The 14,428-nt window shown below is 40.5% G+C and overlaps 2 protein-coding genes across 2 annotated transcripts in view; one reads left to right on the forward strand and one right to left on the reverse strand.

Moving 5' to 3' along the window:
* Positions 1-839, reverse strand: part of LOC139816932 (uncharacterized) — a 2,421-nt gene extending 1,582 nt beyond the window's left edge. The window contains exon 1 of the mRNA XM_071784763.1: positions 648-839. Within this exon, the coding sequence (XP_071640864.1) occupies positions 648-839 (192 nt within the window). The remainder of the gene's footprint in view (positions 1-647) is intronic.
* Positions 46-2,661, forward strand: LOC139816382 (uncharacterized). The gene is made up of 2 exons (XM_071783876.1): positions 46-2,012; positions 2,085-2,661. The coding sequence occupies exons 1-2, from the start codon at positions 1,945-1,947 to the stop codon at positions 2,659-2,661; spliced, it is 645 nt and encodes a 214-aa protein (XP_071639977.1). The 5' UTR covers positions 46-1,944.
* Positions 2,662-14,428: the final 11,767 nt, after the last annotated feature.

Raw genomic sequence — 14,428 nt, forward strand, 5'->3', positions numbered from 1 at the left:
CATAGCCTTACTACTAAACTCAATGTCCGTAAGATCTAGCACCGACGTGTAATGAGGGACGATTTTCGATATGTGTGTCCCTCAACTGGCTACAGAGCAGCCGTCACTGACCATGCGAAACATGCATTGTCCATTGATCGCACGTTTATCACCGCTCTCTTCTTTTTAATTTCTTGCGGTATTTCCACAAAACACCCCGCGTGCAATGGATTATATTTGTTCACATTAACAGTCAAATTGAGTATACGCGACAACGCCCATCCGCTATCACGTTCCTGGAATTCCTTCAGTTTTGCTAAGGTAGGCTCGATGACGTGTCGCTTGTACCACTCACACAGATCGGACTCACGAAAGAGTTTACTGTTTCTCGTTGCAATGCTTTTATTTGCGCGTTTGTCACCCGCAACAAATTCACCATTAAACATTGTGTTTATTTTTACATTGTCGTGCCGTTGCATGACGTTCCGCACATGACTGAGTACAATTTCTCTCGCATCTTTGAGAAATTGACGAGGGTCGATGTGTTTGGAATTTATTACCGCACCAGTCAGTATACGACTTTCAAAAGCCGTATCTATCTCGCGCCATCTGAGTCCTGTCTTACTCGCACTGTATCCAGCACCCACATGCACGAAACGTTGACGTACCGAATCTTTCAAACCTTCGAGTCTTGCGATACAAGCGACCAACGACTGTTTAAGACCAATCGATAATCGTGGCCGTTTAATTCGGCTTTGTTCTTCCAACGATTCGATAAACTCGTCACATCGTTGCTCCCACGCGGCAAAGTCATCCCTCGAATTTAAAAGGGTGGATTGCTCCAACAACTCTTGCTCCATGTTATTGCACGATCCTCTTGCTAACGCCATTTGTTGCACTCACGACTTCCAATTCTCGACTATTGAGCGTATCCCCCAGATTATTCATTTTATATTCTACTAATGATGCATCGTTTGCTTATCATATCTAATTTCACCATGATCTCAACATCCATACGGATGCGCCTTCCGAAAAAATCTATGATGTGCAGTTTTGCACGTGTTCGATGAAATCTTTCGGTGGTTTGATCTGTATCAATGCAGCAGCCGTACATCGGCGCTATTTGCAAAATTTGCAGTTTTGCACGTGTTCGATAAAATCATCGCGAGACACGTCGCGACATGTTCTTGAAAACAATAACGCGCCATTGACTTATGCGAAATTGCAAAATTTGCAGTTTTGCACGTGTTCGATAAAATCATCGCGAGACACGTCGCGACATGTTCTTGAAAACAATAACGCGCCATTGACTTATGCGAAATTGCAAAATTTGCAGTTTTGCACGTGTTCGATGAAATCATCGCGAGACACGTATGTTCTTGACAAATATATCACATTTAACATATATGTGGATTGTGGTGGTGGTGATCACCCTGCAGCAGCGACGCTTGGCTGAAATGCAATCTTGCATTTTTAAGATCGCAGAAAAAAATATCTGCGAGGATTCTAGAGCGCAGTCGAGAGTTACTCGCGCAGTTGAAAGTTACTTGCGCAGTTGAGAGTTAATATATCTGTAAAAATACAGTATGGGAACGGACAGACGCTATTGCTCGTCGATGGGGCGTTTGCTTCGTGGCAGAGAAGTTGGATTTCGAAACGTACTTACTGGCAATGACACATGGTGTCCCAAGCATTCTGTATTGCATATCATTAAAACTGCAGATAATTGCGAGTCGAGCTCATGCTTTAAAACATGTTGGTGTATGGTTCGTGGCAGTGTTCGTGATGTTTACAATGAAGAATCAACACATGGGATTATCTGGACATCATCCATGTCACATCTATTAAATTTGCCTAATAAAAACGAACTCTGTTTACAGTGTGGAGGGGAGTGCAAAATAAAATGGGGTTCGCTAATATTTGTATCCCCATTCACTCGGGGGATTCTACCGATGCCACTTCGATATGTATGAGAGCATAATGAACTACTACGTTCCGATTCAGGATGAAGCGTGCGAGAAACAGCACAATGAGTAAGTACCGCTAATTTTCGTATATACTTGTGCAAAAAAAACTTTTATAAACATAATTGTACTTTTTTTCAGTTTTGATAAACCCCGTTATACACCACGTATTTTGGGAAGAAGATTTGCCTTGACATCGACAGCATATAAATTTTTGGATGTTGGAATCAACGCTGGACCTATGTCCTCTGTGGATATACTTATTGGCGATAACCGAGGCAATCGGATAATTTTGCCTCATGCAATGTGGGTGACATTCATCGAAAAACGTGCAGATATTCGGCGACTTGTGCAGTCACCGGCGCCATCATCGCTAGCGTTTCGAGATCTGGAACTTGTTAAAATACGTGACGCAGATATTGTAAAATTGACATCGTGCAACAACAGCTTGTACATGAAACCGCCAACCGTACTCTTCCTGTTCGAACTAGAACATTGCGTCGAGAATGTGTATTTTCAACTATGCCAAAATGTTCATGGCGTAAGTGAAAAATTTAAACAATTTGTAACAATTTTACGCCAAAATTGTATCACCGATAAATGTAATGCAGTTAGAATCTTGCGTGAATTTTATGATAAAAATTTGATTATTGATTGTGAACTGTTGGCGTATGCTGCTGATAATAATATTATACACGATGCATTACATGATAAATAAATGTATATTAAAATGCATATCACTGTATCTAAAATTATTTTTCCTTCTGTCTACCGTCCTCTTGTCTACCGTCAATGGTTTATAATTACAGAACTCGATAAGAATGCGTGTGCCGCACTCGTTGCGCGATCATTAAACGTTTTCTCTCATCCGTCTCATATAAATTATTAAATATTCTTCCTCTTATTTCAAATAAAAAGAAATCATTTAAAATAATATAAAAATGATTTAACTATAATGGGTGATGGGAGCGAGAGGGACCGCGCGCGAACGAGGGAGAGAGACCGCGCGAACGAGAAAACGCGCGCGACCGGGGGACGGGGGAAACATCTACGAGGGGGAGATAACGCGAGCATGCCGTGTGATGTCACGCGGACCAGCGCGGCCGTTGCACGCGGACTCCGCGGCGCGGCGAAAACGCGGGTCCCCTCACCTCACGGACCCATCTCCCGCGGCGCCGGAAAAACGTGGTACCCCCTCCCCCTCCCCAGCCCCCGCGACGCCGGAAAACGCGGTTTCCCCCTTCCCCCGCGGCGTTTGAAAACGCAGCCCCCCCTCCCCCGCGGCACCCGAAAAACGCGGGTCCCCCTCCTCCTCTCCCGCGACGCCCGAAAAACGCGGGTCCCCCTTCCCCTCCCGCCCGCGGTACCCCCCCACCCCGCCCGCGGTATACCCACGCCCCTCAGATCCCCGCCTAGAACGCTCATAGCTTACCTACTCACATGTCTATATGTCTGTACATATTCTCGAGATTCTTACACACACGCATGCATTACGCGGACAATCCTAGTCAAACATTATATATCATTTGTCTGTCATTAACTTTTTGACAGTATTGTCATAGACGAACTATCTTAATAATAAAAATAGATACAAAAAAAATGTATATAATTTTTTTGTAGAAAATTTTATAAGCTTTATTTTTTATATGAAACATAATTCCGATATCGCTAATCGATAACAAGATATAAGCAAAAAACTGAATTGGAGCGCCATTTTTCCAAGATGGCGGCTCGAGCGCAACAAATTGAGTTCGGGACTTTTAGTATGTTTAATAGTACGCCTGAATGAACATCATTGCCAAATTTTAAAATTTTATCAATTATTTTTTTCTAATTTTCCCTATTTGACTGGACTATAAGAGGAAAACGAGGGAAGGATAAACTCTTATTCAACGCTTCAAGGGGATTATCTATATTTTTCTAACTTTGTACGTATGTTAGTGTACGACAATGTTAGGTGGCCCCTCTGATAGTACCTATTCTTCTCTCACATTTCGACTGTCAGTATGAGTGTTCCATATGTATACAGGGTGTTCCATTTCAACTTTCACACTGTAATATCTTGAGAACCAATAATTTTATTGAAAAACGTTTCAGACAAAAGTTGTATGGATTAGAGGGGGCCATCAAATGAGCAGACTAAATTTTGGGTCCGGCACCCACTTTAAATCTAATAAGACTCAACTTGATTTTCTTTAGTAGAAACCCCAATTTTTTATTGTATCATCTTTTTCTACTAATTAATTTGAACAGCTCTAAAACATTTTTCTATTTGCCTAATACTTTTTAAGGTATTCAAGGAGAACTTAGTAACTTTTTCAATATTTAGCTTACGATATCGATAATAATTGTTTGTTGGAGGGAAAAGTAGTACAGGACTTTTTGACTTTATTTTGTCTCGAGAATATGCTATTGCAATAGTACTCCAATTTTTTTAATACTAGACATTACAGACGCGCGCTTCGCGGGCGCTGTTTAGCTTTAACATTATACTATTACTATTACATTAACTCCTTGATACACACAACTGTCAAAATATACGATGACAGCTGCTCATGAAGTAAGCGCAGCGAAAAACCAATCGGCATCGCGGAAAAGCGACAACAATAAACTTCGACAGATTCGAGTATCGACTTTACACTTTACACTTTACATGTGGACTAGACACTACAAGCGCGCACCATTTAGCTTTTTTTATAACAAAACATTTACACCACAATAAAAAAATAACTGCGTTTTGAATAAGTAACTTTAATTGTCATTCGACTTTTGGCGATGACAGCCACAAAAATATGGTGAAGCAAGCCGGGATGCAAGCTTCACACAAGATAACATCTGACACGAAGTAACGCGCGCAATACATCGAGATAACCAATCAGCATCGCGGAAAAGGAGCAACAATAAATTCGACTATCGACTTAACACGGCCTTTTTAAGAGTGGATTTGTGTATGCATAAAAGCTCCAAAAAAATGCATACACAAATATTTAAAAATATTTAAAAAAATTAAAGTACTATTGCAATAGCATATTCTCGAGACGAAATCAAGTAAAAAAAGTCCTGTATCACTTTTCTCTCCGACAAATTATCGAGATATCGTAGTTAAATATTGAAAAAGTTACCAAGTTTTCCTTGAATATCTCAAAAAGTATTATGTAAATAGAAAAATATTTTAGACAAAAGTTGTTCAAATTAATTAGTAGAAAAAAATGATACAATAAAAAATTGGGGTTTCTATTAAAAAAAATTAAGTTGAGTCTTATTAGATCCAAGTGGGCGCCGGACCCAAAATTTAGTCAGCTTATTTGATAGCCCCCTTCAATCCATTCAATATTTTCTGAAACATTTTTCAATAAAATCATCGGTTCCCAAGATATTACGGTGCGAAAGTTAAAATGGGACACCCTGTATATTTCAGTGGGTAGGCCGAATTTGGCTGGCACGAGAAGTGGTGCGCGCGGGCGGCGCCGATATAAACACGGGTAGCGGCGCCGCTGTGAAGTTGGCACCTCATTTTCTAACACCGCAAGTTTTATGCAAGTTTTATTTGCACCCGTAATAGTTCTACAGTTCCTAATACATCATAGCAATAGTTCTGTCAAAGTAAACAAAATCGCACTTTAAAAATATGAGGTGCTAACTTCCGCACCGCAACACAAAAGAACTAAAAAAAAAGGTCAATTTAACTATGTAATTCGATAGTTAGAGTTCTATAGTTTCTGATATGTTTTAGCGAAAGTTGCGGCCTTTAAATAATTTTTAACAATTTTTTAATCTTATCGTTGGCATCGCATTCAAGAGTAAACTCGGAGGTACAGACAGTTCTAACGGACTTTTTGGCAGTTTTGTATAGTTCCATAATAGTTCCGAAGATTCCGGCAGGTTTCGAGCACAGTTCCGGCCTTTAAATAATTTTTAACCATTTTTTAATACCTCATATTTTTAAAGTGCGATTTTGTTTACTAATTTGACGGAACTATTGCTATAATGTACCAGGAACTGTAGAATTATTACAGGTATAAATAGAACTTGCATAAAAACTTGCGGTGCTAGAAAATGAGGTGCCAACTTCACAGCGGCGCATTCCACGCCAATTCGCGAAGGGTCAAACCTCGACTTTTTTATTTTTGATGGCGGCTCGTTTTTTAGTAGGTCTTTACGAGTACTATACTGTTATGTCCAACTCCAGGATTTGAATGAGAAAACTGGGAAGCGAAGGAAAGGCTAACCAGATGGGTAGGGGATAAGGAAGGACGCAACCAGATACTTGCAAATGTCGCTTGCAGGTACACGCTCTGAAGCGCGTGGCGCGAGCCGAACGCACTTTCAATGGCTCAGGAAGGGTCAACGTCCGTAGGAACGCTAGGACGCCTTCCGTGAGCGGTGCGATCGTCGGTCCTCTTTTGAGTCAGGGAATTTAATCCCTTTAACTCAGGATCGGACCTCTGCGATTTTGAGAGGAGGAAGAGTAGTGGGTGAAGTTAAAGTTATAAATGAACGCAGATTGAAATTAATATTTAACATAAGGTAAACATTTATTACGATAATATAAGCTAGGTGAACAATAAATGAGGACTAAGCAAAATAAAACTGAATACATTTATAAGTGTGAATGTTGAATGTATGTGTAACGTGTGTGCGTGTGTGTTCTTCGCGGGTGTTACATTGGTGCGGGGGTGATCGGGCAGAATCTTGGAAGGGGAAACCTATTCAATGCACATCCTGCCCGCTATTATTATAATTAGTTTTAGGATTGAAGTTACATGAATTTAACTATGTATGTGTGAGATGTATACGAGTATTTGAATTAAATTAAAACATAAAGGTAAGAAATAATATCTATACTATAAGGTGTGTTAACTATCAGTCTATGGTGATAATCTCGGGATCGACTACTTCCTCGAGAACCTCAACGGTTGAGGCGGTCGACAGCGTTGGGGATGGTCCTCTGTAAGCCGTGAGAAAGGGGGAATCGGGAAGTTCCCCGGGGCGAACCGGGGAATATAAAGGTTCGAGCAGAAGGGAAGAATGAGGCGTATCGGGGAGCACGCGATAAGGGAGCACGCGACAAAGAGAGCGAGAAGGCGGATTAGGAGGAGGCGGCGATGGTGGTTCCTCCGGAAGAGTTGATGTGGAGGCGGCGGAGTGGCGAGTCGCGGAGGTCCGGTGTTATCTTGTTCCTGGCGGAATTCCAACGCTTGTTTTTCAACCTCCCTTCACGCCCGCTTGTTCCGACAATTCCGCCCGTGTCTCGCAGCGTTTTGGGATTTCGCAGGGGTTTCAGCGGGATCACGCGAATTCACTATAAGTTAGTGGGGTTAATTACCGGAGTACGTTAATCGCGGGGAAGTTGACTCGGGTTTAAAGGGTTTAAATTAAAGGGAGAGGGTCTGCTGACCTTGCCAACAGTAATAGAAAAGAAGATTACTCCGAGTCCACTGATAACTCAGCTAATTCGGAAGTAATAGGGGGAAAAGATTGCTCCGAGTCCGCCGATAATTTAGCTAATTCGGAAGTAATAGGGAAGAAGATTACTCCGAGTCCACCGATAACTCAGCTAATTCGGAAGTAATAGGGAAAGAAGAATACTCCGAATCCGCCGATAATTCAGCTAATTCGGAAGTAATAGGGGAAGAAGATTACTCCAAGTCCGCCGATAACTCAACTAATTTGGAAGTAATAGGGGAAGAAGATTACTCCGAGTCCGCCGATAACTCAACTAATTTAGAAGTAATAGGGGAAGAAGATTACTCCGAGTCCACCGATAACTCAGCTAATTCGGAAGTAATAGGGGAAAGAGATTACTCCGAGTCCACCGATAACTCAGCTAATTCGGAATAGTGAAGGGAATTAGAGGGTTGGAAGGATTAACATTTAATGTTTAAGGATTAATGTTTAACCGAGAGACTTCCCGAACGCGTGAATGTACGAGTGAATGCTAAAAGGAATAAGATAAAGATAAAAGGAAATCGATATCAATATATATATATGTAGAAAACTTACTTTTTGGTGCTAATCTAAGTGAAGTAGGATCTGGTGATTCTCAGCTCCTCGGTGAGCACTCGTAGCTTTAACGCGCACAACTTGATCGGTTACAACTTAAGCGACAGAAGACTTTAAGACCGAGGTTGACTGAAGAGACTGAAGTTTAAGTTGTGTACGAGACTGAAGTTCAAGGAGAAGAGGCTGAGCGCTTCAATGTCAGAATTTATATAGGGAAGTTAAAGGAATGGAAGGGGTGGATTTTGTGTAGGATGTGTCTGGTTTTGGGACTTTTGGTTGGCGGGTTCTAATTTGTGTTTAAGGATTTCTTATTGGGTGGAATGGTCTTCACCCAAGAGGTGGATTCTTAAGTTTTCGCCTATCCTGGGGAGCTAGATACGGTTATCGATTTTCGCGGCTGTTCATTAGTGAGTCGTCTCGTAAGGCCCCTACTGTCTTATCAGGGGTGCAACCCAGCGATTCTTCCAGTGACGTATTTTGTTTTTAGGTTATCGCCGATTTCTTTTTTATTAGGGTTCTGGATTCTTAGTTTATCTTGCGACCCTATTTTCGGCACCGACAGACAAATGCATTCCATCTAATCTTAATTGCAGTTTTATCGCAAACAGAAACTTCCGCCACGTGCTCTTACAAGATTTCCACAAGCACGTTTTAGACCTCGTTTCTGTTTGTCGGAACATTGCGCGGGCAATTTTGAGCTAGTCGCGCGATGCAATAAGGATCTTAAGCAAACTCCGTCTGGGATTAAGGCCCTTTTGGCGCGTCGTGTCGCCGGGTTTATAGTTATGGGCCAGACAAGGTTGATAGAAAAATCCGATTACGTATGCCCCGTCTGTCAGTACTTTATTCTGGAAGGTCGCTTTGTCGCCTACCCAAATAGCTAGTTATATAAAAAAAGAAATGTGAGGAGATCAAAGCTCACTCGCCAATCGATAACCGTCCGTGCTCAGTTTGCTTATCCTACCTGAAGGGATATCTTAAGTGCTTAATAGGAATTTCCGCGAAAAAAGGAAATCGTGGAGTTCGCAGGACGTAACAATACCCATGTAAGAGCATTTCTATAACAAATTGATATATACACAAACTGCGGTGAACAGTCGGCCTCGCCCGAGCTCGAGAACAGTCAGTCTCGTCTCGGAAGCGACAATGTAAACACCTCCGAAATATACATAGCTTCTGAATATAACCGTGTGTCTAATCTTTTTCCATACCTAACACAAATGTAACGTTTCTGAAATAGAGCCTGCCCAAAATAAGGACTACAAGATTTTAAATAAATTTTTTCGCCTGTTAGACAACACAGTATGCGCTATGGTCCCGGTTTTATTCACACTCTGACTAAGAAGGGCCTATAGATATAAATACACGTACAAAATCACTCAGCGTCTCTTCACGTCACTAATTTCATAAAGTTTTCCAATATTTAACTTGAAACGTACGAAAATCCACTGTGGCGTCACACCGACTTTGCACTACTATACATACAAAAATCCTCTGATTGGCGCGCCCAACAACATGTCGATGCGCAGTACAAATCGGCGCAAAGCAGAATAATTAGTAAAGTATAACTTACTGTGTTGAAGCTCGAGTTCGCTCGAGGCCACGCGCAAGTCAGTGCGAAGCCACGGTACCTCTGTCTGCCTTACAAAAAAATCTATAAAAAATTCCCAAATTTTCTGCGCAACTTCGGACCGGTCTTAAAATTTTTCTAATACTCACCAGAATATTGTCTATTTAAAAAAAAATAGAAAATAGGGTTTTTGAGATATTCAAATTTTTTTGTATTTTTTACTCTGTTTGTTTAACAATATTATCATAAAAATTTTGAGTAATCTTTTAAAGAAATATGATTGAAATAGCGTATTTTATGATCAATGAATTTTTTTCTTAGACGTCTAATAAGCAAGAAAATTCATTGGAAATGTTGCAGTCCTCATTTTACGCAGACTCTATTTTGGAAACGCTACATTATTACAAAAACGCTTTTACATGGGTATAATACTTGTAAAGACCTGCTAAAAAACGAGCCGCCATAAAAAATAAAAAGATCGAAATTTGACCCTTCGTGAATTGGCGTGGAATGCCCCATATATAATATATATTATTTTATTCTATATGTATTAATTAACTCTTTTTAAAATAATGAAACCGTTCCAAAACCGGTTTTTTATGCTCCGGTTCGACACCGGAGCAATTTTAAAATTCGAAATTTGCTCCGTTCTCTCGGAGCATACAAACTTTAGTCGGTTTGGTTCGGTTTACATCCCAAGTTCTAAATAATTTACTCCATAAATTTATTCGGTTTTTGGAGCAGTTTTTGAACTCAAACCGGTTCAAAACCGCTCCATAAAGCATATTTTTGCTCCGGTTTTCAACTCTGTTTTTTAATGTATACATGAAAGCTCCAGGGAGATGTATACACAAATTCTACTATTTGCATATGTATAATAAGGTTTATTGTTGCCACTTTTTTGCGATGCTGATTGATTCTCTTGTTGCGCTTACAAATTCATGAGCGGCTGTCATTGCACATTTTGACAGAATTGTGTTTTAAAACCGTTTTATACAATTTATTGCAACAGAATTTGCGATAAAATAGTGCAATAGTATATGTATACATGTGTTGTAATATGAGTTCTCATGTTATCGACAGAGACTTTAACACATTTATTATAGGTGGCAGTATAGAATTTTTCCCTTTTGTTTGTTACGCTTCTATACCTTTTTTAACTAGAGCTTGGCTGCCTTTACCTTTGTTTGTTACTCAGAGACACTTTATTCTCAAGTTATTCTCAAGTTATATCTTGCAACACTGTAATCAAAGGAAACGCTAACAGGTTATGAGCCCAGCACGCTTCCACTGCGCATGAAGACGAAAGAGAATAGAACTCGTGCAGAATGGATACAAGTTTCTTTTCAGTAAGTCAAAATGAGCGACAAGGACTTGGTGCGAATCGAATCTCCTACCGAAGAGACATTCGTGAGCTGGAAGTTCAAGATCCAAGTGCTTTTCGAGAAGCGAAACTGCATGGCTGTCGTTGACGGATCGCTGAAAGAACTGGAAGGAAGAGGAGAGGATTGGAAAATTGACGAAAGAAGGAAGCGGATGCCCGATAGTACATTTCTGTATCGTTGGATGATAGACTAAAAAAAAGGTAATCACGTGCAAGACAGCGGCAGAGATGTGGGAAACAATCTACGGAGAATTTGAGAAAAGGTCAGCCGCGCGTGTAACAATGTTACAGAAAAAGTTGCTAAATCTAAAATTGACAGCAGAAACAAAGATAACAGATTATATTACTGAAGCTAAGAATCTAGCTTATCAACTTGAACAAGCGGGCGAGATAGTTTCAGACGAGATGCTACGTACAATGATCGTCGATGGTCTGCCAATCACAAAATATAAAAGTTTTGTAATAGCCTGGAACGGCAAGAAGAAAACAGAAAGGACCATACAAACTCTGGAAGAAGAGCTTATTTCTGCAGAAGAACTCTTGAAGGCAAAAGATGAAAAAATTGTGGCTTTAGCAACAGCGACAAAACAAAAAGGAGCACAGTGTCATAAACAAAAATCGGCGGCAGAAAAGGGCTCTGACAAGAAGTTCAAAGGAACATGTTATTTTTGCAAACAAATTGGTCACAGGAAACAAGATTGTTCTAAGTGGATAGAAAAGCAAAAGAGCAATGACGGATAAAATTCATCAGACAAGTTCAAAGGCAAGATAAAACCGAAGCGCAAAGAAAACGACAATAACGGAGATGTTTTCATGGTAAAGGCGAACAGCGTGAATGATACCGTAACAAGCGACAAGGATTTCTGGCTAGCGGACAGTGGACCTTTCATATGTGTAATGACAGACAGCTGTACGCAGAATTTGGACCGTCTGAACATGCAGAAGTTCTGATTGGTGATGGTAGGAAAGTCAAGGTAATAGGCGAAGGAGACGAGCAGTGCATATCAAGGTTTTGCAGGAAGGCGATTAGAAGCCATAGTGACTAACCAAAGTATTATGTGTACTTACAAATAATTTATTCTCATACTCAGCGTGCACGAGTCATGGATGCGAGATTTTGTCAGGTCATGATTCTATTAAAGTCATTAAAAATGGAAAAGTAGTTGCGTCTGAAATTCGACACAAAAATCTATACAAAATGAATTTCAGGACATGCATAAATGGACAAGCCAATGTGGTAAAAATTGATCCTGAGAATCTACGATTGTGGCATGAGAGGCTGGGACGCAAGTCTTTCGGTTATGCAGAAGATGATCGCAAATAATCCAACCATTGGGATTAGCAAGACAGAATTACAGGAATTCACATGTGAAGCTTGCATCTTTGCAAAGGCACATCGAAAGACATTTAAATCACGGGCGCAAAAGGATTATAAACCAGGTGAATTTGCGCATTCAGATGTCTGCGGCCCATTTCCAACTACTGCATACAATGAGTCACGGTACTATGTCCTTTTCAAGGATGATGCATTAAAGTACCGTTTTGTCTATGCAATCAAGGAGAAAAGCAAAGTTTTTGAAAAGTTTAAACAGTATGCAAATGCAGTCAGAAATCGTTTTGGCAAGGATCTAATGGTGCTGAAGAGTGACAACGGTCGCAAGTTTATTAATGATGCAATGAAAAAGTTCTGCTTGTCAAGAGACATCGAGCATCAGACGTCGGCGCCGTACAATCCAGAACAAAATGGAAAGACAGAACGTGATATCCGGATCATCAACGAGATAATTAGAGCCATGATTTTTGGGAGAAATCTACCAAAAAAGTTATGGTCAAAGGCGATTTACATGGCTGCCTGGATACTGAACCGTTCAGCTACAATCAAAAGCGAAGTAAGACTATTTAAACGATGGTTTGGAGTTAAGCCGGATCTGTCACAGACTCGAGTATTTGGTTGTTCTGCATACGCGCACATAGATGGTCAACGAAGAAAACTTGATCATAAGACGCAGAAGTTGGTATTTATTGGTTACCAAGGAAATTCTGAAAATTGTAGATTAATTGACTTGAGCACATTTAAGGTGACAGTTGCAGCAAGCGTGGCATTTGAGGAAAGCAATGACTCGAATTTTTTCAAGACAGTGGGAGCTGTGAAATTCATTGAAAGCAATGAAGATTGCGACTCAGATGAAGATTGCGACTTAGATCAAGATTCTGAGAAGACTAAAAGGCAACACATTGAGAAGGATCAGAATTATGCAAAAGAAGAAAACAGAGCAGATTCTTTGTCAAGGCAGCAGCGAAATCGAGAAACATTGAAGAAGTCTGACCAATTGTCATATCCGCAAGCACATATAGCATCAATTGAAGAGCCAAAGAACTATCAGAAAGCAATCGATAGTGTCGATGGACTAAGATGAAAAGAGGCAATTGATATCGAGGTTTCTGCTCACTAGAATTATAGAACTTGGACTGAAGGAATTTTACCAGTAAAGAAACCGATAACCTGTAAGTAGATCTTTAAAAGAAAGATCACTCCTGGCAAACCCGACAGATACAAGGCTCGACTAGTAACACGAGGGTTTATAAAAAACTCAAAGATACGGGATAGATTACGTCGAGACATATGCGCCCGTCGTGCGGTACGAAAGTATTCAAGTTCTGCTAGTCTTAGCAGCGACAAAAGACCTAGAAATGCTACAGTTCGACGTAAAGACGGCGTTCTTATACGGCGAGCTAAAGGAAGATGTCTGGATCGAGTTACCAGAAGGACCATGGCCAGCAGGAAAACGGATTGTAAAGCTTAATAAATCATTATATGATCTTAAACAGAGTCCACATTGTTGGAACAAAAAACTTGACGACACACTTTTGGAATTCCAGTTGGAGAAATCTAATGCTGACGAATGCATATATGTGGGACAGTACGAAGATGAAATGATTTACCCGGCTCTATATGTTGACGATGGCATTGTACTTTGCAAGTCAATGAAAACAATCAAGAGATTTTTGCGAAAATTCGGACAAGTATTCGAGATTAAGATGTCCGAATCAACTTACTTTGTAGGACTAGAAATTAAACGCGATCGAAGCAGAAGATTGTTGAAGGTCCATCAGAAGACCTACTTGAGAAGATCATCGAGAAATTTGGCATGATTGATGCGAAGACATTAAGTATACCGGTTGATCCAAATTCTCACTTAAAGACAGATGCAGAACAAAAAGAAATGTCTGTAGTACCATACTCGGCATTGATTGGATCATTACAATTTGCGGTAAATGTGACGCGACTGGACATTGCATTTGGAGTGAACCTGGATATCTGGATGCTCAGGATATCTGCGCAAAATCCAGGCCGTGAACATTGGCAAGCAGCAAAACGTATCCTGAAATATTTGAAGGCACTGTAGATGAGGGTATCATCTACAGAGGAAAAGCTTCATCTTGTAAACCGATATGCTACAGTGATGCTGATTTTGCTGGTGACAAGAATGAAAGGCGTTCTACAAGCGGGTACGTCATGATCTTATG

This window comes from Temnothorax longispinosus, chromosome 7 (assembly GCF_030848805.1).
Source record: "Temnothorax longispinosus isolate EJ_2023e chromosome 7, Tlon_JGU_v1, whole genome shotgun sequence".
NCBI lineage: Eukaryota > Metazoa > Arthropoda > Insecta > Hymenoptera > Formicidae > Temnothorax > Temnothorax longispinosus.

Excerpts from the sequence above, each read along its gene's own strand:
- LOC139816382 (XM_071783876.1), top strand. The coding sequence starts at position 1,945 with ATGTATGAGAGCATAATGAACTACTACGTTCCGATTCAGGATGAAGCG. Across the intron at positions 2,013-2,084 it reads TGCGAGAAACAGCACAATGA|TTTTGATAAACCCCGTTATA; the intron begins GTAAGTACCGCT and ends ACTTTTTTTCAG.